Here is a 24,569-nt window from a genome sequence, read left to right on the forward strand (position 1 = left end):
GTGTGTTCGTGTCTTAATCTTCAACAAAAAAGTTTAAAATTTTTAATAATAATAGAAAAAGCTTTATAGAATAAGGACATAAAGAAAATATTTTTGTACAGTTAGTTGTACAATAGGTTTGTCTTTTAAACTTATTGCAAAAGTCAAAAATTTTTTAAACGTTAAGAAGTTTATAAAGTAAAAAAGTTACAGTAAGCTAAGGTTAATTTATTATTGAAGAAAGAAAAAGTTTTTGTAAATTGAGTGTAGCCTAAGTGTACGGTCTTTATAAAGTGTGCTGTAGTACACAGTAATGTCCCTGGCCTTCACATTCACTCACCACTCACTCACTGACTCACCCAGAGCAACTTCCAGTCCTGCAAACCCCATTCATGGCAAGTTCCGGATACAGGTGAACCATTTTAATGTTTTATATGCATTTTTACTTTACTTTTTCTGTTTATAGTTTAGATTCACAAATACTGACCGCCGTGTTACCACTGCCCACAGTATTCAGCACAGTAACTACTGCAGAGGTCCGTCCCCAGGACAATGCAGGCCTGTAGTAGGCTGTACCACCTAGGTCGGGTAAGTACACTCTGTGTTATTTGCACAATGACGAAATCGGCTAACGATGCATTTCTCAGAATTTCCATCTTCGCTAAGCGACACGTGACTGTACAACGTATGGCAGAGCGCCTGTTAGTATGCTGAGAAATAACTATCCTTTTCATTCCTCCAGTGTTGAACGCTGGCGTTTCAAGTGACCAGCACCTCGGCCTGAATACGCCAGCACGGCTCTGCAATGGGCTCACCTCACGCTCTCATTAATAGTGGGAGGTGTCACCTGCTTAGTGACCTGGTTGGTCGGGCCCTGAAACCGGGAGGTGGAAACTCACAGACTCTGACAACTGAAAGGTGGAGAGGCCGGGCACTGCAAATCCGCGAGAACCTGCGCTGTCGCTGCAACCCGGCTCGGCTCGGGAGGCCGGGGCGTCCGCGGCTCGCTCGCCGGCTGCTCCCGGGGCGGGGGCGCCTCCCCGGGCGCTGGGCCTCCCGGAGCTCAGGGCGCCCAGCGGAGGCCGCGTCGCCGCCGCACGTGGCCCGAGCGGGCGTCGCGCGGAGACGGCTGTCCCCTGAAATGTGACCCAGCCCCGCCACCCATGCGGGTCCCCGGGCCCCCAGCGCCAGGCCGCCCGGGCCTGTCGTTGCTGCTGCTGCTGGTGGCGGCGCCGTGGGGACTGGCAGGTAGGTGAGTCGCTCCGCCTGGTGCGCTCTGCGGACCCGCCCGCCGGGTTTCACTTCGGGGTGCGGAGGGCGAGGCCCGGGGTCTGCGGCGGGAGCCCCGGGGAGAAACTCGTGCCGGCGCGGGGTCAGGTCCGCGCGGCTCCGCGTTGCACTCTTCCCGCGGCGAGGATCCCGCGCCTCTCCGCGGGGCCCGCAGCTGCGAACTGCGGTTGGCGGCTGTCGAACCCCAGACGGAGAGGGTCTGCTCCGAAGGAAGGGGTCTAGGGAGACGCAGCGCTTCTAAAGGAAGCCCCCTTTCCCGGGCGCGTCATTCTTTCCTTCGCACTTACAGTCATATACAGATAGTGCGCTTTGACTTTTCAGAAGTCACAACATTTTTAATTGATTTATGACGTAAGGTAACCGAAGGGCTGTTTTGTTTTGTACTTTTTAAAGTTTAAACTCTCTACCAATTGGAATCCAGGAAACCAGAATGATACCCTAACCTGATTGATTTTTTTTTTTCTTCTGCATTTCTGGTAAATGAGAAAAAGATGTTTTTTTGTTTGTTTTGTTTTGTTTTATAAAGCAAGATATCTGGGATCCTTTTTCTTAAAAGTAAAAACAATAGCAACGTTTCTAAGGATACTGCACTTTGTACAGACTTGGGGCTTCTGTATCTGTTGACTGTGCAACAAGAGTGAATGCAAGAGTGAATGTTATCCATGGAGGTGCAGAGTCCTTAGTAGTCAAAGAAAAAGTTATTTAAGTCCAATATGGTTGCAAAGATAAGAAAACTATGCATACAGATCTTGGAGAGATTTCTGAACAATAGATATTGCACACACAAAAACACTTCTAAATCCTAAATTTATCGTAAATTAGAATTATTTTGTCTTTTTAATATTCCGGGGTAAACTGAACCGGAAGAGAATACTCCTGACTTGTGCAAAATGGAACTATCAACTAACAGATATGAATTTTCTTGTTTTCATTTTTAATCAAAGAGAGAAATAAAACTTGCTTCTCAATTGGATGGGGGGCTGACATTAGAAGGTAGTAATAGTCTTTACTTCAAAACAAAATTTGCCAAAAAAAAAAAAAAGGAAGGAAGAAACTTTTCTGACCCAAGAGACCCTTTCTTAGCTCTTCTTAGGACATTCCTGTCTCCTCCTGGGTCTCCAGCCACCCTGAGGACCGTTGGGAAAAGCACCTTAGAAGCTGTATGTAGTGACCTGGAGACTGCCTGCTCTTAACTGACAGATCATCTGCAATGTCTGCTGAACAACGTGGGCTTTCTCGGAGTTTGTGATTTTGCCATTCTAGGGCAGATGAATGCTTTAATTTTTTTGAACTTTTTAAAAATTCAGAGTCTCACAACTCAGTGTTGCATCAGGCTGTATAATACCACGACATCCAAAGAGAGAGAGACAACTCAATGTGGTATCAACATTTTAGGAAAATCTTGAAATTTCATTTCAGGTAAAGTTTATTTATTTATTTATTTTTTGGAGACAGAGTCTCACTCTGTTGCCTGAGCTAGAGTGCCGTGGGGTCAGCCTAGCTCACGGTAACCTCAAAGTCCTGGGCTCGAGCAATCCTACTGCCTCAGCCTCCGTAGTAGTTGGGACTACAGGGATGTGCCACCATGCCCGGTTAATTTTTTCTATATATTTTTAGTTGTCCAATTAATATCTTTCTATTTTTTTAGTAGAGACGGGGTCTCGCTCTTGCTTGGGCTGGTTTTGAACTCCTGAGCTTGAGCGATCCTCCTGCCTGGGCCTCCCAGAGTGCTAGGATTACAGGCATGAGCCACCATGCCTGGCCCAGGCAAACTTTTTTTTTTTTTTTAGCATATTATGGGGGTACAAGTGTTAAGGTTACCTATATTGCCCATGCCCTCCTCCTCCCTCGAGTAAGAGCTTCAAGCATGTCCATCCCCCAAACATTGCACATCTTACTTATTGTGGTTGTATACACCCATCCCCTCCTCCCCTCCCACCCTCCCGACACCCGATAAATGTTACTCCTGTATGTCCACTTAGGTGTTGATCCGTTAATACCAATTTGCTGGTGAGTACATGTGGTGCTGGTTTTTCCATTCTTGAGATACTTCGCTTAGTAGAATGGATTCCAGCTTTATCCAGGAATATACAAGAGGTGCTATATCACCATTGTTTCTTAAAGCTGAGTAATACTCCATGGTATACATATACCACATTTTATTAATCCAGCACAATTCACAATTGCAAAGCTATGGAAACAACCCAAGTGCCCAGGCAAACTTTTAATGCAAATCACAATGTCTGTGCAGCTCCCAGAAGGCAAGTGTGGACATACTGTCCTTCATTCTCTGAGCTCTCCAGGGTCAGGATTTCACCAGGAAGTATACCTTACACCTCTGCCCTATTGGCCATTTCCATATCTTATTCCTCAGTGAAAGTAAAGAACTATGGCCAGCATTATATAAACAGGCATTTAAAGTCAATAGAAAGAGTAGGAGATGGTGACTTCCTGGGTCATGTGTCTCCTCTGCTCAAAGCCCTTCAGAGGTGCCCACTGTTCTTAGAATCATTCTAAGTTCTTCTACAAGGTCCCGTGTGGCCAACTCCTGCCTGTCTCTACAGCTGTACCTCACACCACTCAATCCCTCCTATCCTGGTCTTTTCCAGTTCCTAGCACAAGCCAAGATATTTCTCATCTCAGGGATTCATCCTTGCAGTCCCTCTGCTAGAATGTCCCTTCCCAACTCTCTCCCCAGCTAACTTCTGCTCAGACCTGGCATCTTACTACCAATGCACCTCTCTGGGTGCACTGGGATTTAGGGAGATCTTTCCTAAATCCCAAAAGAGGAAAAAAATGTAGTTTATTATGTCTATGAACAAATGAACCTAGCTTTGGTTTTGGAGCTTTAGAATGCAGTCTAAATATTGCTACAACTACAACGCTTATTAGAACTAAATACACTTAAAATGAATGCAGTGAGGGTATTTTTTGAAATTTCTCTTCTTTGATAGGAACACAACAGCATTGGGTATTTTATTTCGCTGAGTAGTTATTCCAGGATATACTTCACACACACATGCATAAGTGATTCCTGCAAACTAATTAAACTTTCATAATTATTTTCTTTCTTTAACTTTTTATTTTGAACTAACTTGAGACTTGAGAAAAGTTACGGAAATAGTACAGAGTTCCCATATATCACTCACTTAGTTTCCCCCAGTTTAAACATCTTGCATAACCTTGTACAATGTTCAGAACCAGGAAATTGACACTGGTAGTATAATACTATTCACTAAACTATAGACCTTCCTGGAATTTCACCATTTTCCCACTAAAGCCCTTTTTCTGTTCCAGGATCCAACCCAGGATCTCACATTACATTTAGTTGTCACATCCATTTAGTCTCCTCCAGTTGGTGACAGTTCCTTAGGCTTTCTTTGCTTTCATGACCCTGACACCTTTGAAGAGTTCTGATCACCTCTTCCTTAGACTGTCTGTCAGTTTGTGTTCATTTGAAGTTTCCTTATCATTAAAATGAAATTTCATTTTTGACAAAAATGCCACATAAATTATGTTGTCTTTCTCAATGCATCATTTCAAAGGATTTATAACATCAATATTTCTTACTGGTGATGTTAACATTGATCACTTGGATAAGGTTGGAATTTTCAGGGTGTCTGATTATGAAGTTACTGTTTTCACTTTGTGATTAATAAATATCTTGTGGAGAGATACTTTGAGATTATATAATTATCCTGTTTATCCACAAATTTAATACCCACTAATTTTAATATGCATTAGTGGATTTTGACTGTAGCAATTATTATGCCTAACAGTGATTTTGTTATTTCACTCTTTCCTTCCACATTGATTAATTGTAATTCTATTGCAAGGAAGAGCTGTCTCTTTTCCCTCTTTTATTTACTCAATGATTTAAATATATCAATATGGACTCATATTTATTTTATTCTTTCGGTTATAATCCAGTGCTATCACTGTTAGTTTCGCTGCTCATATTGTTCCAGCTTTGGCTACTAAGAAAGAACTCCTTCAATTTGGCATCTGTGTCCTTTTAAGAAGCTCTATCCTTTTTGAGTACTTTATTACTTTCTAGTACCAGAAAATATTCCAGTCTCTTGTATTTTCCCTGCCCCAGATCTGGAACTAACTATTTCCTCAAGGAGCTCTGGTTCCTTTTATTGCAGAATGATGTTTGGAAACCAAGATCTAGGTGCTAGGCATGCTCATTGCTACTGGGGTGTTGTTTCTAGGTACTCTCAGTAAACAGAGCTGGAAAACATGTATATGTATGCTAACCCAATTATATACACACATCAGCATTTCTCTATCTTTCTGTCCCTATTAAAGACCATGAGTTTATACGGATACTTCTGATTTTGATCCAACGACCAAGGTTCATTCTAGCCTTCCTCTTTATTTGTAGCTTTTCTCTCCAACAGTGAAAAACCCAGATATCATTATCTACAATAGATACAGTTCTTTGTTCAAGTCTAGTATAAAGTAGTTCTAGAATGGCTAACTCATGCTCCTGTGAGAAGCATGATTACATGACTAAGCATGATTAACTAGATTACAGCCTTTACCTATAGTCTTTTGGTCTTTAGCTTTATAATATCCAGTCAATATACTGTTGGCCAAACTTACCTAGCTTAGTTTTTTTTTTTTTCCTTACCCCTTTTAGTGTGGTTATATTATCCATTTGTAATAAGTAAGGTCCCATTGTTACTGCTTATATTTCAGTTTGGTTTCTGCCACATGCTGGTTGGTTTTAGTTCTCTGTGCAGTTTGGGGTGCTTAGAGGATAGGTGAAACATGACTGTAGTTCTGTGAGTCAGAGTTTTACCATACAGTGTACTCAGAGCATCAGTGCTCCCTCCTCATCCTCACGACCTCGTTCCTATTCCAAGTAATTACCTGTGTAATTGTCTGCTGTGTGGGCACCTCCTCACAGGACACTCACTATCCTGCACCCAGACAGGCAGGTTGTCCTATCACTGCAAACTTCCAACTATTCAAAAGTTCTTTGGGACAAAAGTTCTTTGAGACTCATTCCCTTTCATTTGCACCCATTGTTAGTCTTCATTCGAAGCTGTTGAAGCCACACAGAACGGGCTGTTCGCATCATCGAAGGCAGCGGTCACATTCCCTTTGCGTCTTCCTTCCTTTCCAACACTGCCCTTCCCAGTTGTAGCCTCTCGGGCTGACTCCCTGCAGATCATGATGAGATGGCTGCTCTACCACATTCTAAACACTGAACCTGGAAGGTTTGTCCTCAGACGGTTCCATTCAAGATCAAGTTCTTGATGAACATGGGTTCCTGAAGTCACCCTCTTTCTCATCTTTGTTGTCTTCTATGAGACACAGGCCTCGACCCCTCATTCAAACTCAGAATTTCATATTGATACAATTTCACTTTGTGGAGGTGATTTTCTTTCTGTTTGCTTTTCAGAGTATAGAGAAGGAAAGTATGGCATAATGTTTTATCTAGAGCTTTTGATGTCTGTGCTGGCGCTCTTTAATGCAACTAAGGCTTCTCTTTTCTGGAAAGACAATTTTTATTGATTATGCAAAATGAGTTCTGTTTTTGAAGGGTAGGATCACTTCATTGCATTTTGAACCACCAAAATAGCTACTTCAGTTAAACACTTTATCCACTGTCTAATCAAATACCAACCCTACCTGAAACACATAGAATGGGTGTACTTTGTCCTGTACTTTTTGTTAAATTTTCTTTAGACTTCTTGATTTCAACATGTATATTTTTCATCCAGCTTTCTTTCAGCTGCATAATCCAAAGTTCCATTCCATACAGCACATTTTTATTTTGGTGACATGAGATATTTTGATAGCTGTATACTCCAGCATTTGTTTACATTATTTCTGCCATTTAAATTTCCTCCTTCCCAATTTTGCAGGTATTTTTTTTCCCTATATCAATCCACTCATCTTCACTTGCAGGTGACTTGGCAACCCTTAGAGCATTCATTTTTCTCTTCAGTACACATTGTGCTCTTTCTTAACAAAAGATACAAGCACGTAACAGATACCTACTGTATTAGTCTCTTAAGGCTGCCATAACAAAGTAACACAGAGGGCTTAAAATAACATAACTTTATTGTCCCACGGTTCTGGAGACTAGAAGTCTGAAAGCAAGGTGTTGGCAGAGTTCCTTCCTTCTAAAAGCTGGAGGGAGAATCTTCCATGCCTCTTTCCTCATTGCAGGTGAGTGCTGAGAATCTTTGGCATCCCTTGGCTTGCATACACATCACCCCGATCTCTGCTCTCATCTTCACATGGCATTCTCCCTGCTTCTCTTCACATTGTCTTCCAGAAAACTCTGTGCATGTCTGTCTTTGTGTCCAAATTTTCGCTTCTTATAAGGACACCAGTCATATTGCATTTCGGCCCACACTAATGGGCTCATTTTAAGGTGCTCACTTCTATAAAGACCGTATTTCCAATTAAAGTCATATTCTGAGTCATTAGGGGTTAGTATGTCAACATATTTCTTTTGGGCAACATGATTCAACTTATAATACTAATCACACCCTTCGAGACTGATAGGGTAGTGAGCAGGACTTGGCTGCTACAGTGGAACAAAGCTGTCTTTTCAGCGGCATGCAGCGGTTCCTCTTGAACATGTTTAGTAGTCTGTCTACCACCAAAGGGAAGCTTTTGCAGAAATGGCAGGCCTGGAAGGCTCCACTGAGAATGTTGAGGCCAGAGATGAGGATTTCTCTTGTGCTTTCCATAACTTGAGCATAAGGGAGAGCTGTCAATGTGTACTCCATAAAGACTAGTGACATTTCAACTTCTTTGGAGGGGCTCACTCTTCCTACACCTTTGTTTCCCATCCTGGCTGCTCTAAGGAGCACTTTCCCTGCAAAATTCTATGCCTTGCTCCAACAAGGACCATTTTCATATGTAAGGCATAACTATGTTATTCCAACCCAGTGATGCCCCTCATTTCAGATTAAAATATATATGTTGCAAAATGTCTACTAAATACTCAATTCGTTATTTCAAAACTTAGCTCATAGATTTTAAGTGCAAAATAGAATATCATGTGCAGTCCATAACTTACAGGAATGAGGTATTTGAGGTGATTGGAGTTAACAAAACAGAATTACCTTAATCCCCACGCATCCATTTTGAGTTTTCAAAAAGTTTAAATATATCCTAACACAGTGTGGTTTTTAAATAGTCTTTCTGTGAGTTCTTTTTATTCACTCATTCATTCAATGTCATTCTTTTCTCATATTAGGAACTGTACTAAGCTTCAAGGTGAATAAGAAAACAACATCCCTTTTATATTTAGTCTCCAGAGAGAGAGAGACAGACAATTAAGTGATTACATTAAAGTATAAATTCCAGAATTGAGAAAAACAAATTTTTTCAGAAACACAAACCAAGACATCTGATCATGGTGTCAGGCAAGGCTTCGTTCTTTTTTTTTTTTTTTTTTTTTTTTTTGAGACAGAGTCTCACTCTGTTGCCCAGGCTAGAGTGAGTGCCGTGGCATCAGCCTAGCTCACAGCAACCTCAAACTCCTGGCTCAAGCAATCCTCCTGCCTCAGCCTCCCAAGTAGCTGGGACTACAGGCATTTGCCACCATGCCCGGCTAATTTTTTTTTTTGTATATATTAGTTGGCCAATTAATTTCTTTCTATTTATAGTAGAGACGGGGTCTCGCTCTTGCTCAGGCTGGTTTCGAACTCCTGACCTCGAGCAATCCGCCCGCCTCGGCCTCCCAGAGAGCTAGGATTACAGGCGTGAGCCACCGTGCCCGGCCTATAGGAAGGTTCTTTAAACTGAGAGTTATACAAGTTTTGGGTTAATTAATATACATGTATGCACATACATATATATGTATGTATATATATGTTTATATCACATCACATTCTTCCTACTTGGGGAGAAAAGGTGAATCAGAAAATAAATTTGATATCCAAGTAAATATCTTACTATGAATACATTTAAATACTTTTAGGGAAAATAATATGAATTCAATAAATAGTCATAGGTAGGTTGCCATCCATATTATATAAAATATTTATAATTCAATATAAATTCAGATCTTTTAATTTAAATATTAGCAAGGAAATAAAGCTAAATCCTGCTGTTAACATATTCTATACATAAATTACCAGGTAGTTAGTATTCCTTTTGCATATATTTCTTTTTTATAATACTAAAAGTAAATAAAACAAAAAACCAACATAGCAACATCCATGAATTATCTGAGATGATGTTTCTGTGAGTGGTATTAATAGTTATCAGGTGGCAGGAGTCAGTGGCCTGGCTTTGTGGCCATGGGACACTGAAAGGTCATCAACAGCCGCAACAAGTCACTGTGGTCTGTGGCTCTTGGCAGAACTAAATCACCCACACTTACCAAAAGGCACATATATTACAGCTGTGCTTTCTAACATAGGTGCTGTTTCCCACTGTCTGAGTCAACACAGTCCTTTCAAGGTTCTGCTAACTTTCATGAACAGGAGGAAAGGGAATGTCTCCCTTGGTCCCATCTCTATGTTGAGAAATCTAGTGCAACAGTGGTTCAAATAGTGTCCGTCAGAAACTCATCTCCACCCACAGCCTCAAAATGTAGCCTTATTTGGAAATAGGGTTTTTGCAGATGTAATTCTTTAAGGATCTCGTGATGAGATCATCCAGGATTAGGGTGAACTGGTGCCCTTATAAGAGGCGGAGAGTACTCTGGAAGGCCTTGTGAAGACGGAGGTGGGCAGAGACTGGGATCATGCTGCCACAAGGCAAGGAACACCCGGGGCAACCAGAAGCTACAATAGGCCAGGAAGAATTGTTTCCTAGAACCCACTGAAGGAGCATGATCCTACTGACACCTCAATTTCAAACATCTAGCCTCCAGAACTGTGAGAGAATAAATACATTGTTTTAAGCCACATAGTTTGTGGTACTTTGTTATGGCAGTCATGGGAAACTAATACAAGAGCCCTTGACTTTCTGTGCTGCCCGGGCTACTGAGCTAACAATTATTGAGCTCTTTGTGCCAGGCACTGTTCCAGGAGCACTATATAAAAAATCTTATTTAATCATCTCAACAAGCCTAAGAGGCAGACAGTATTTCTCCATTTTCCAAATGAGGAAACTGAGGCACAGACATTAAGGAACTTACTTAAGGGCACACAGCTGGTAAGACATAGAAGAGGGAATAAGCTCCAGTGTGGCTCTAGAATGCATGTTCTAGAACCTCTCCCTGACCTGCTCACATAAATAGTTATTAGAAACCAATGGGATAGGGGAGTTGGCAGCACCTATATAAGGGGACAATATTATCACAGAGAAATCTGAGTATGCACAAGTACAGCAATGAGTAGTCAGAGAAATAATGGTGGGATGGTGGTTAGGGAAGAAGAAAATCAAATTCAAAGGAGCTAATGTTAGCACCAAACCATGCTCTCTCCTTTATAGAAGATAGTTGTGTATCTTTTTTCTCAGCTAAGTAGTTGCTGAATCATATTTTAAGTGCTGTTTAGAAGACTTACTTTTCCTGGACACTTGATACATAATTAGGAGGGTGAGGAAGAGAGAACAATGAATATTTTTCAAGAGAAATGGGTTATAACTTGAGATAAAAGAAAACGTGTCTTTCAGCGTGATGAAGTTAAAACAATAATTAAGATAATCTATTTGAAGACAGTCATACCTGTTGTGCTCCTCTTTGGTGGTTAGATGTAGTTATTTATGACTTTTGCTTCCTGATTTTGGTTAATAACCCTCTGATGCTTTTTGTACTTCAACTCCTTTTAACCTCATTCCCACAATTAGAAAACTCACTCAGGATGGGATTATTTTTTCTTACAAGCTTAGTAAGGTATTTTCCTACTTAAAAATACACCTGCAATATGTAGCAACCATTTACCATGGGGTTACTATTCTTTGGTTAAAAAGTGACTTTTGAGTATCTTCTGGCTGTGCTGATATCCTGTGGGCAAGGTAAGTTCACTAAGGTGGTTCAAGCTATAAAGATTTGGTGGTTGGAGCTGTTCCACCCCAGTTCAGATGCCCCAGTGAAGCTGGGTTCTGCCCTGTCACCTAATCACCTTGATTTATGCCAGTCCCAAAGGTCCTGGTCAGTTCAGCTCAAAAGCATGTATTTGCCAGGCGCTGGGGATACGAAGACCTTGTAAGACATGGCGCCCAATGTCAGACAGCTCAGAGCCTCGTGGTTCCTTCACTGCTTCAGATTTAGGAGGATAACATGGGCTAGAGCATCTGGGGACCTTCTCTGAGGGGGTTCAGGCAGGGCTTCCTCAGTGCTAAGGCCTCTCTCATCCTCAGAAGTGGACCCACTTGGCTGTTCAGCCTCTTGTAGTCTGTTTTCCACACGGGTTGATGAATGTACTGTCCGTAACGAGAAACTCGAAATGCCTCAGCCACAAAAGAGAGAGGTTGGGTTAACCACAGAGGCTGGTCACCCTCTCTCTTGGTGAGTTCACCCTGAGAACCTCACCGCTTTTCACTGGTGCTCGTCAGGCATTAATCTATGCATCAGCTTTTCCTGCAATATAACGAAATGCAAATAACTTTTGCTATCAGGCATATGAGTAAAAGGGCAACATACTAAAACGACAACCTTAGGATTAGCTTTGAAGCCATTACGAAAATGTCACATACCATTTTGTTATACCTAGAGACCTGTATCCAAGGTAACTCTTAGAACTGATGTAGCTGCCACATTTTATACAACTCCACTAATGAAGTTATCATAAATTTGCCCATTTTAAATATTATTTAGCCATTCTCTTCCTACTGGAAGGGGACCTAAGAGTAGACACAGGGCTTTTTCCTTTTGGGTGATAAAGCTAGGCTAGAAGAAATTGCCTAAGGCCAAGTGTCTTAGTTCCTTCCAGCTGCTAGAACAGAATACTATAGATTGGGTGCCTTATAAATGACAGAAATGTATTTCTCTGTTCTGGAGACTGGGAAGTCCAAGATTGAGGCAGATTTGGTGTCTGTTGATGGCCCAATTCCTGGTTCATAGACAGTCGTCTTGTCACTATGTCATCACATAGTGGAACAGGTAAGAGATCTCCCTGGGGTCTCTTTTATAAGGGCACTAATCTCATTCACGATGGCTCTGTTCTCATGACCTAATCACCTCCAAAATACCATTACATTGGGCTTTAGGAATTAACATATGAATTTGGGTGGGGAGAGACACATTCAGTTTATAGCACCAAGGTATAAAAAAGGGAAATAAACATCAAGAGGGGACACAAATCTAAATGATGTGGTTTACAGGATACAGGTAACCAATTATTACGTTGAGACCCTTCCCAGCTTTGTTGAGGCAGAGGCTGTCTCTCATACCTACAACCCAATGGGCACCCTCAAGTATCCTTCATTGTTCAAAGGCCAGACTCTAGTCAGGAAGGCCCAAAGGGAGCCCAGAGTCCTGCCCGTTCCCTCAGTCTTCCAGAGAGACCGGTCTCCTACCCAGCTATCTGTGGTCAGGAATGCTCACTTTATTGAAAATCATTCATAACCTACATGACACCACAGCATAATCATGTCATTAAAATAGCACAAGCCAATGGTCGTTAAATGATGCACACATGGAGGAACAAGGGGTCTTTTAGTTCCAGGAGATACTGTAGGCAGAGGGGACCAAAATTGTAAAGGCTTAAAACAGCAGAGTAATTTCAGATATTGAAAGTGATTTGATGTGGCTGGTGAGCATGGTGCATTTGGCAGAATTGGCAAAAGGAGAGGCCAGACCAGATCATGAAGAGTCTGTGTGCCAAGCCAAAGTTCGGAAGGTCCAGCACTCCCCAAACATAAAACTGTGTGCACCAGTCCAACGACTCTTTAATTTGGGATGTGAAACCTGTAGACTATCGGAGAATCAGGGCTGTGCTTCCAGGCCATCAATCTATGCGAACAAAAATACTTTTGTCGCCCATTAATGAACACATGATTTCTGTTATCAATGTGGGCGTGACATATTTTCACTTTGGTGTTGATTAGATGATCTTATCAGCACCAGCAGGTTAGAAAAATGACTTATTTCAATTGGAATGTTTATTCTGGAGTGTCTTTCTTTGTTTTCCAAACTTGAAACAAACACAGTGCCTAAAACGTTTGCAAAGATTTTTTAAAAACACAAGAGAATACATGTTCTAGTTGTCAAATTATTTTTTCTTTCTTAAATGTGCTATTTCTTTTCCTTTTTTTTTTAAAGTGCTTATCAGCAAGCTGTGGCATCTGAGAAAAACATAAGAAAACAAAACAAAAAATGCTAATTCTATTTTTTTAATCACTCACTCCTTTGCATCATCAAAACAGATAAAAGGGCGAGTATGCCTTGCTAGATTCTCATCTGTTGATTTGGTGTTCCCAGCACAGCCCCTCTCTTCCCGATGGGATTCTTGCAGTTCTGCTTCGTCAGGAGGTGCCACTTCCCCTTTGAAGCCAAAGCTCCAAGCTGCGCCGTCCCCTCCTCCACAGCCTGCATCTTGGTGCAAGCTCCGCTCCCACACTGGGCTCTGCAGTTATGGCCTTACTGGTCTCTCCTGCTCTTGCCCCCATCCAATCTTTTCTCCCCTCGGCAATGAAGTGATCCACTGGAAATATAAATAGGTTCCTACTTTCCCCTGCTAAAAGGCTGCAGTACTTCGCCACTCAATTTCAGGTATAATCCAGACGCCTTCCCAGGGCTTACAGAGACTGGGGGCTCTAGCTCCTTTGTACTCCTTCCATTTCATCTTGGCCACTCTCCTCTTCTCCAGTTTTTCCAGCCCCACTGACCTTTTGACAGTTCCAAGGACCCTGTCTTTTCGGCCAGGCTCTTTCCCCTCTCAGGTTCTCTGCCTGAACGCCGCCCTCCCACCCCGCAGCTGACTGCCCAGCCCCTGCCTCGGTAGGTTCTGCAGCCTACCGCTCCAAGCTTATTTCCTTTCTTAGCCTGATCACCAAATGTGTAAGTACATATTTGTTTGTTTGTTTTTATTTTTTAATGGTGTTCCTCGAGTCCCACTGGCCTGGGAGCTCCCTAAGGGCAGGAGCATATGCCTGTGCAGTCACTGTTAGATACCCACAGAGTGGGCACCTGCATTCGTTTCCTAGGGCTGCTGTAACACAACGTGTTCTCTCACGGTTTTGGAAGCTAGAAGTTGAAATCAAGATGTTGGCAGTGCCACACTCCCTCTGAAGACTCGAGAGGAGGCACCTTCCTAGCTTCTTCCAGGTTCTGGTGGACCCAGGCTTGTAGATATGTTGCTCTACTCCGTCACCCTCACGTGGCACTCTCTGTGTCTTCACATGGCCGTCTTCTTATGAGGACACCAGTCACGTTGTGTTAGGAGCCCACCCTCCTCCGGTATGACCTCATCTTAACTAATTATATCTGCAACAACCCTCTTTCCAAATAAGTTCACATTCTGAGGCAGTAGGGGGTTAGGACTTCGATATATCTTTTTCTGCAGAGGAAGGGACGTAATTCAACCCATAATAGCACCCGATAAATATTAGTTGGATTAATAAATAAGATGACTCTTAAACTCATGTTTCTTATCAATACATATGGGATTGACTATAGTGTGTTTTTATGAGAGATATAGAGCTAAAGCCCAAGGCCAATGCAAATATATCTCTGTCCATGTCAATAGGTTTTAACATGGTTTCAAATGAATAGAAATCAGCCACTAAAAAAAAAGAAACCAGAGTAGAGTCAAACACAATCTTCTTTGTAGTCACCATATGTTTTTTTTTTTAATTTTTATTTATTTATTTATTTTTTGAGACAGAGTCTTAGTCTGTTGTCCTGGGTAGACCCATGGCATCAGCCTCGCTCACAGCAACCTCACACTCCTGGGCTCAAACAATCCTCCTGCCTCAGCCTCCCGAGTAGCTGGGACTACAGGTGTACCCCACCATGCCCGTCTAATTTTTTCTATTTTTAGTAGAGATGGGGTCTTGCTCTTGCTCAAACTGTTCTCAAACCCCCTACCTCAAGCGATCCTCCCACCTCGGCCTCCCAGAGTGCTAGGATTACAGGCATGAGCCACCACACTGGGATCATCTGGGGAATGTGTTAAAGGAGGAGCGCAGTTTCCATTTGCATTCTCTAGGATCAGACATGGGAGGAAAGAAGCGAAATATTCTGCCAGGAAAAGGAAAGAGCTTCCCTACTACAGGATGTGGTAGGATTTAAAAAAATTACTTACCAGATCAGTATCTAATATTTTTTAATACTTAAATTATTTTATATATTAATATCTTAGAATAATACATGTTTTCCCATCAGCCTTATCTTGTCTTTGCATAAATTCAACTTAGTGTACAAGGGTGGCAAATGATGAGGAGGTTAAGAGTGTGGGTTCTGAACTCAACTCTTCTACTTATAAGCTCTGTAAACTTATACAACTTACTTAACTTCTCTGTGCCTCAGTTTCCTCATCTGTATAATGGAGATGATAACAATAGGACCCACCATAGGGCTGTTGTGAGAATTGAATGAGTTGGTTGTATAAAGCACTTAGAACCATGCTGGCTGCATGGTAAGGATTCAATGAGTCTTAACTATCTTTATTATGTGCGAGCCAGTTTGTGTCTCATCAACTGAATAGTATAACATATAAAGGTTTGCACAGTATTTATTGTTAAATTTTAAGTCTTGTGCAAGTTGAGTTTTATGTATGTACTCTATCTACTATTAAAACAGAGACTCTTTGCCTGTTATGAATGGATACCACTTTTGACATTATTTTTAGCTGCACCTAAAGAACTCTCAGGTCCTACTGAAACCAGAACCAATCTGAGAGAGCAAGCCGTCCATGTGACAAAATTCTTTTAACTCTTCTTTGCAGAAAGGTCAGACCTCACTGCAATAAGAGCCATCTATTTCTTTTGATCAAAACCAAATCATTAAAATTCCATAATTAACAAAAATTATAACTAATACAGATAAACAAATTACTACAAAGCCAGAGCAGTTGCTAAAGATCCGTGTCTGGAAATAACATTTCTATGAGCAGGAAGACAAGATGCTCTGTGCCTAATACCAAGAAGGATGACTAACATGGCTTAATTTGCTCTGGTAAAAAAAAAAAAAAAAAGTTTCAGAAACCAACAGACCCTATCATAACAAAGAATATTTTGTGTCCCGGAGAGATTTAGAGATGCACAGATATCAAGACGTGACCTAATTTTCTCATGATAGGGCTGCCTCTGGATAATACTTTGATTTATTGACAAGGGGATGATCCAAAACTGATCATCTTTTCTGCCTATGCAGTCAGAAAGATAATGTTGATCTAAGTGAAGAATCTTCAGGACTACAAGCTGTAGTATTCTGTTCCCAAAAATATTGTACAAAACAGTAATATCCATTTTTTAATGAATTTCTGTTAAAGGGGTTTACTACTCTGAAAGCTTGTCAATGTATTTAGAATGAGCTCAACTAAGCATTTATATATTTTTTTAATCCAAAAAGTTGTTGCTGTGATCCTCACTTGCTTTTAAAGGACATTAAGTTTCTGGTCTTCTCACTGAGTTTTTAGTTTTCTTGTAAAGTTAAAATTGAACCACTAAGAAAAGAACATTTCTCAAGATTATTAAAGCAAAAGTCATAACAGTGTTGGGAATTTTTAACAGTGTTGGGCATTTTTTTTTTTCTTTCTCCAGTTTGTTTGATTGTTTTAGTGATTGGTCTTTCTCAGTTTCTTTCATTTTTAGATTATTTGTTGTTGTTATATTAGCTCTCTACAGCTATGTAACAAATTGACTTCAAATTTAGCAGCTTAAAACACAGACTGCTGAGGGTCAGGAGTCCAGTAATGGCTTAGCCACGCTGTTCTGGCTCAGGGCCTTTCACAAGGGTGCAGCCAGTAGGTTGGCTGGGGCTGCTGTCATCCGCAGGCTCAACTGGGGTCAGAGGCACCGCTTCTAAGATCACTGAAGTGCCTCTTGGCAGAAGACTTCTCTCAGTTCTTTACCAGTTTTTGGAAGCCTCCATTCCTTGCCACATGGGCCTCTCCTTAGTGGGCTGCTTATAACAGAACAACTGCTTTTGCCCAGAGCAAATGATCCAAGAGAAAAAAAAAAAACGAGATAGAAGGCACAGTGCCTTGTATAACCTAATATCAGAAGTGTTAATACCATGGCTTCTGTCCATTGGTCTCACACACCAACCTGGGACACTATGGAAGAGGACTATACAGGCTGTGAATGCCGGGAGGAAGGGATAATTGCTGGAGGCTGTCTTGGAGGCTAGCGGTCACAACTGTGGTGATAGATGATTCACCCGTACTGTAAACTTGCAGAGGAGGTATATACATTGTTCACAGCATTTATAATGAAATAAATTTTCTTTTCAAAAAAAAAAAAAAAAAGAATGGCATAATAAAATTGCTTAATGTTTTAATGTTATTGCTGTCACATTATTCATTCTCTTTATCTAACCTATTATCATCGAAGTTAGGTAACATTTTGATAATCGGCATAACATTTGTGAAGAACCATTTAATCAATTCCAAAGCATTACATTCCAGAATATAGTTCATTTCAGAGGAGCAAAATTGCTTTGTTTCCTGTGACAGCAACCAAAAAAAAAAAACAAAAAATAAAATGAGCAATTCATTTCTTTTATTCCAAGTTCTCTCTTAAAACTTTTTTGGATATGTCTTAGTCATCTTGAGAATTCTGTCACTCTTTTACTTATATTAAAAGACAAATAGAAACAAATGTCTTGGAAGATAAAGATTTGTATAGATTGAACATTGAGAAAATATACCTGGACTATATATACTATCTAAGATAACTTGTGTTGCTATCTCCAAACTTACCTTGCCAAAAACTGGAATATTCTATTTCCTTATCAATTAGTTCTATAAAGCCATGTTTTGACAATGTCTTCCATCAGTGATACTATAACACACAGTCTATTTAAATTTTATTTCTCACAAGTTGCTAACCATTCTTCACATGGTAGGGCCATCTGGAAATATAGAACCACAGCATTTTAGATCTGGAAAGATCTTTGGAATTTTTATGTTAAAAGTGTTCTCCATTTTTTGAAGGGTTGGGAAATATTACCCTCAGTGGTGCTGCCTGCCATGTTCTGGTTTGTCTTCAAAAATCTGTTTAAAATTTAGAACCTGCTAATACCACAGAGCAGTGTAAAGGCATTGATAATTATTCACTGTACATAATCTCGAGAAAATGCCAACACTGGTTGATACACAATGGTTCCAAAGGAGTTAGAAGAATAGAACCAAAGACAGATGTTGGGCAGGCTATATCCTTTTGGGATTCTCCCTATTGCTACAGTACATATACCCACACACATACTGTGTGGCAGGGATCAGGTGATAGTATGTCTCTTTGAGTATTTAACTTTCCTCTTAAAAGTAAAACTGGGATATTTAAAAAAAAAAAAAAAAGATCAAAAGTAGGAGTCATTACAAATATAGCCCATGCACATGCACGCAAACACACCCTCCACCACCTTTGTATGTTAAAGAGCTTATTTTGCTTAGTCTCAGGGTCATAATACAAAGTTTAATTCTAAAGTAAATAATTTTTTTCTTTTCATTTGGCTTGTGAAAATACCATACATTGTATAGAGTTAATCTTAGCCAAGGATTATTGCAAGCGTAATTCCTTCCTCTGATATTAGTTTCAGCTAATTTATACAAGCATTATGGGATTTAGGCCAAGATTGGACCAGCCTTCAATGACTGAGCTAAATTTTATTTCCTAAGTTAGATTTGCAATATTAAAATTTAATATTTTCCAAGTTCATTAACTAGAATATGCATATTTGTGATAGAATAAGTTCTTCCTAAAATCTGATTATTACTCAGTACTTTGTGATCTTTCCAATATTTTAAATTAGCACTTTTATCCTCACATGTTACCACCGAATTATTTTCATTTATTTTAATTCGAGGATCATCTTTGTTTTCTTTTATAAGAAAGTTTCCTCCATTTTCCTTTTCTAATTTTTTGGTTTCTCAATTCTTTTACAGTCTTCCTCTAAAGAGAATTTCTACAAATTAATCCTCTAGGATACAGTTTTTTTCAGAGCACAGTGATGTGAACAGATCAATGTTTAATTAAACAGATTGTCTTCTTTCACTTGTTCCTTTTCTAAATTTTGTTTTTTTGTATACTTCAGTAAAGCCAACCCCAATTCTAACCTCCCAAACTCTGGCCTTTCAGGGGCATCATTTCTAAATTTCATATTAGGTAAATTTCTATACCTAATAAAGAGATAATTTCACTTCTCTACTGGTGCATAAGAAACTAGCCCAAAACATAATGGTTTAAAACGTTTTATTATTTCTCACCATTCTTAGAGTTAACTGGGGCTCTGCTGGATGACTCTTCTGCTGGTCTCACTCAGGCTCTCTCATGTAGCTTCAGTTTATGGCAGATGGGGCTAGAATGATCACAATGACTTCACCGTGGCCCCTTAATCAGAAGGTTGGGCCCAGCTGGGACACTGGGACAACTGAGCCTCTCCTTCACATGACCTCTTGACATGGTCTCCCCAGCAGGTTATAGCTGTTGTTTCATATGACCACTTAGGGCTTTCAAAAAGGCAAAAGTGGAAGTGCCTAGGCCACCATAGAACGTAGTGCCAAAGTCACTTCTGCCTCATTCTCTTGGTTGAAGAAAGTCACAGGGTCAGTTCAAGTTCAGTGTGGGAGGAAGTCCACAGGGCATGCATATTGGAAGGCATGGTTCACGGGGTGGGCCATCTCTGGAGTCTAGCTACTACAGCGATCATGTTTTCCTTCTCCACTAAGACCTCAATTCCTCTCTACTCCTTTTTCAGTTCCCTGTGTCTCTGGTGGTTTGCCTAAACCTACAAATGTCACCTTCTTATCTATAAACATGAAGAATATCCTACAATGGAATCCACCAGAGGGTCTACAAGGAATTGAAGTTACTTATACTGTGCAATATTTCATGTAAGTTGGTTCTTTTCCTTTTGGCTAATTTATAAACACAAGACTCAGACTCCTGTTAATTGTGCAAAGATAAACCATCTATCGTATTAAATAAGTGTTTGAAAAAGAGAAATGTTTTAGATATCCCATGTTAAGTTTTCTTGATAGGTTTTGTTAGATTAAATTAGAAAACAGTTTCTTCATGGAGACAGAAGCACTGGGTGCTCAGGCAAAGGGAAGTTATGGAACTGGAGAAAAGAAGTTGGCCAAAACATTATTATGTGGCTGAACAAACAAGGCAATCCATCATCTCTGAAACTGCTAAGCTTTTTGGAATCATAAACATTCTGAGACTTAGTGAAACTGAGTGTAGAATTCTGTGCAACCAGCCATTCCTATTAAAGATAGCCGTGAACAGACATTTTTACTTCTCCCTCAAAACTCATTGCAAGGAAGAAAAAATGCAAAACAGTTAGACAACATCCATCTTCAGATAAACAAAGGAAATGCCATAACCCCAAACCATAAACTCTGAAGCATATAAGCCAAATCTGTGGAATCTGAAGGAAAACAACTGCAGAAGCTGGAAGCAAACCTATACCTTCTCGAGCTCCAACTGCAGGAAATAATTTCACAAGAATAAGTATCACAGTACTAAGAGGCCCACCTATCAATCTAAGAATGTAGCAATCTAAGGAATTGTCACCACGAGAAATTGAGGAAATGTCCCCATGGAGAAGAATTCAGACAAGTAATTGTCCATAGTTTTATTAGGGTCCATAAACAACATAATCTCTAAAGGTAAAACTCATAGAAGAGAAAACAATGAAATAAGAGATTCTAAGACAACAGGGAGAATTTTTTTATTTGAAGCAAGTGGGTAGAGCTTAGAAAAAAGTCGGAAAATAAAAATATTCTATTAAGATGAAAACCTATTATAGTAAGTGATAATAATGGTTGAACAGGTAATAAAGACTATTACATATTATAAATTCATGATATGTCTAGAAAGATCTAATAAAAATAATAGCAAGGAATATCCTGGTGAAATTACTAAACTTTAAGAAAATTAAATGATTTATAGCCATTATAGCAAAAACAGAACTCAAGTTGGAAGAAAGAGGAAATTTCTGCCTGGCAACACTCAACAGAATACATCAAGCAGGTGGGAACTTAAGGTATCACTTCCCTGAGACCCTTAGAGAGGAGTTACCACTAACTAAAGATGATATCCAGCTAACATAAAGATGAATTCAAAAACATTCAGTAAGGACACAGTTATGGCAAAAAAAATAATAATAATAATCCAGTGACATGCTTTGAATTCATCTAAATGTAGAGCTAAGACAATAGTGATGAGAAAGATAGTTATAGAAACATTTTTTGTAAATGTTTGAATTTAAACAATAATATAACAAATCAGAAGTGGGGAAGAACTATAAGTGTACTGATTTTCATAGCAGGAAGCCATTAAATGTGACCTAAAATAAAAATACAAATACTTTGTTATTTTAATAATAAGCCTCTCGATATTTTTCACAAACTGTTTTCTTAATTTAAAACCTCTTTTAGGAACTAATACCTTTTGTAGTAATGAAACATTTGAACTTCAGCAATTCCTTTAATTTCACGTAAAGTTCTCTTTTTCTATTAAAGTTCAAATCAAGTTATATTTGCTGCTTTTGTTGAAACTATATGTACAATATAATTTAATTTTTGTCTATGCTGCTATCTAATCATTCTTCTGTTTTATAAATAAGCATGACAAGATGTCCAGAATCATATACCAAATGTTTCAGGGTAATGGGATTTAGGGTGATTTATTTCTCTTTTGATTATACTTTTCCACATTGTTCAATTGTTTGGATTAAAAAACATTTACTATATTTACAAAAAAGAATCAAGTCATGTTTGTCTTTGGAAAAAAAAAATTCTCCCACTAAAGCCAGTGAGAGACTTCAGCAACTATTCACAGCAATTTCGTTTATCTAGAACCTCACTCTCCTTTCTAGGGGTTTGTCAAGAGCTGGTGCTACAGGAAAGATGTCGCTCTGCAGAAATGGCTCGTGAGCGTGCCCTTGCCTGCTTTTCCATTAGGTGGAGCAAAGAGCTTGCTCTGTCCTTTATATTTGTCTGTGATTCAAAAAGGAATTTACAGAAATAGGCAGAGTCTTCACTGCTCTGTGAGAGCAGATAACTTACACTGTGCACATTTCAAAACTGTGTACTTAAAAAGAAGCTTGCTATGTATGTCAGAGTTCTTACACGCCTGTGCATGTGGAATGTGGACAGGAACAGAGCGTGACGTGTTCCACTGCCAGAGGGCTCCAAGCTCAGCTCTGGCATCAGACAGTCAGTCCCCAGGTCATAGCCAGGCTGAGCAGGTAACAACATCTTATGCTTTTACACTTTTGTGTGAAGTTTGTTTCCAAGATGAAAATTTAACAAAAGTCTAGATTATATCCTCCAAAAGAATTGAATGCAGGAAATAGAATGTAGCACTAAAATCACAAGCTTTGCCATCAGGGAAAAGTGATTCACATCCCAGATATATGCCTTTTATTAGTCATGTGGACTTGAGTGGACTTTTATTAGTCATGTGGACTTTATTAGTCATGTGGACTTAATTCCTCAGTTTCCTCATCTGTAAAATGGGATGAAAATAATGCCACCTACCTCCTAGGGTAGTTATGATAATGAAGAGGGCTCCCACATGACTTTTTTGCCATGCATGAGCATCGTTACTGAAATATTTGTTGAATGATCCTGGTCATCATTTATTTTGTTCAGAGTTCGGTAAAGAGCACTTTCTCCTTCATCAACATCTGCCATGGGAAGCTGCCCTGCCCTTGGCAGAGTGAGGAAGTTCGAGGAGGGAGGGTCACACAGGCAATGGCAATATTTTCAAACCACAAGTCAAGACCTGTTGATAGGTTATGAAATCAATTTTGAGAGACATAGCTAGCATTATTTTTAATGGAAAGGAATGGAATGGTGTAAAGTGGAATGGAAAATAACTGAATACATGGTATGTAGTAAAGTTTAAATAGTATCTTGTAAGACTTTTGTTTTAGTATGTTAGATATATATCTTTTATGAACTGAATCACAATGTAAAGTATGTTTTTTCCTGCATGGATCATGGTCAAAAAATATTTTGAAAACCCCCAAGCAGTTTCAAAAAATTTGAAAACCACTCACATGGAGCAGTTGGTCAACAAGATCCGACTGTATTTCTAATGTCTTTTAGTAGGTATGGTACCTATGAAACAGGAGACATTTACTTTCAGAAATGTGTTGCTATATTCTGAAGCTTTGGCAATGCTTGTAAAAGTTGACATATCCTCCTCCTCAAGAGGAGTCATACTCTTCCCGTGACTTTTGTGATACATGTTTTTCCTCTTCTCTCTTTAGCTGCTACTTCCAGGTCTACTTTGTATCCAACCTTTAAATCTTGGTGCCCCTGAATTTTTATCCTAGACATTGCTGGGTCTCCATGGAGGATTCATTCATGCGTGTCCCTTCAATGAGCAGTTTTATGCCGTTGTCCTGAGCCCCACTGCCTGCTGGGCATGTGGACTTGGGTATCTCATGCATACCTCAGCACATTCCCAGATCTGCTCCTCCTCAGTGTTCCTTGTCTTGGAAAATGTTACTACTGTTCTACTCATCTACCCCAGACAGAAAAAGACATCATCCTTAACACTTTCATTTCTCTACTCTTCTGCATGCACTCAGTCACCAAGTCCTATCTCCTAATTGTTCTTGTTTTTTATTTTTTTTTATTTTTTAAAAATTATTTATTTATTGATTGAGACAGTCTCGCTCTGTCGCCTGGGCTAGAGTGCCATGACGTCAGCCTAGTTCACACCAACCTCAAAGTCCAGGGCTCAAGCAATCCTCCTGCCTCTGCCTCCTGAGTTTAGCTAGGAGTACAGGCATGTGGTACCATGACCAGCTAATTCTTTCTGTTTTTAGTAGAGACAAGATCTCACTCTTGCTCAAGGCTCAAGCTGGTCTTGAACTCCTGAGCTCAAGCAATCCTCCCACCTCAGCCTCCCAGAATGCTAGGATTACAGGTATGAGCCATGGTACCCAGCCCCTATCTCCTAATAGTTCTTGCTTTTGTCTTGTCCTCATGGATTCTACTGTTACGATCCTTGTCCAACCAAACCACTTACACCTTCCCTTGGACCACTGCAGTATCCTCTCAACTGCTCATCCCACGCTGCCTCTTCTAACCCTGTCACCTTCTCCACACCCCCTCCAGAGTTAGCTTCCTGAGACATGCCTCTCATCTTGTCCCCCAACACCCTACCTTAATCCCTTCAGTAGCCTCCCACACAGCTCTGTCTCTTTCACTGTCTCATCTTGTGTCACCCAAACTCTACACCTG

General features: G+C 40.1%; 1 protein-coding gene across 2 annotated transcripts in view; it reads left to right on the forward strand.

The window, feature by feature from the left end:
* Positions 1–713: 713 nt before the first annotated feature.
* The window catches only part of IL20RA (interleukin 20 receptor subunit alpha), a 33,590-nt gene continuing 9,734 nt past the window's right edge, over positions 714–24,569 (forward strand). For both annotated transcript variants that reach the window (XR_012919269.1, XM_076002925.1), the window contains exons 1-2: positions 714–1,227; positions 20,060–20,195. Coding sequence is in view for 1 of the 2 variants with exons in the window: in XM_076002925.1 (XP_075859040.1) it covers positions 1,143–1,227; positions 20,060–20,195 (221 nt within the window). In the remaining variant the exon portion in view is untranslated. The remainder of the gene's footprint in view (positions 1,228–20,059; positions 20,196–24,569) is intronic.

Source organism: Microcebus murinus, chromosome 5 (assembly GCF_040939455.1).
Source record: "Microcebus murinus isolate Inina chromosome 5, M.murinus_Inina_mat1.0, whole genome shotgun sequence".
In the NCBI taxonomy this organism is placed as follows: Eukaryota; Metazoa; Chordata; class Mammalia; order Primates; family Cheirogaleidae; genus Microcebus; species Microcebus murinus.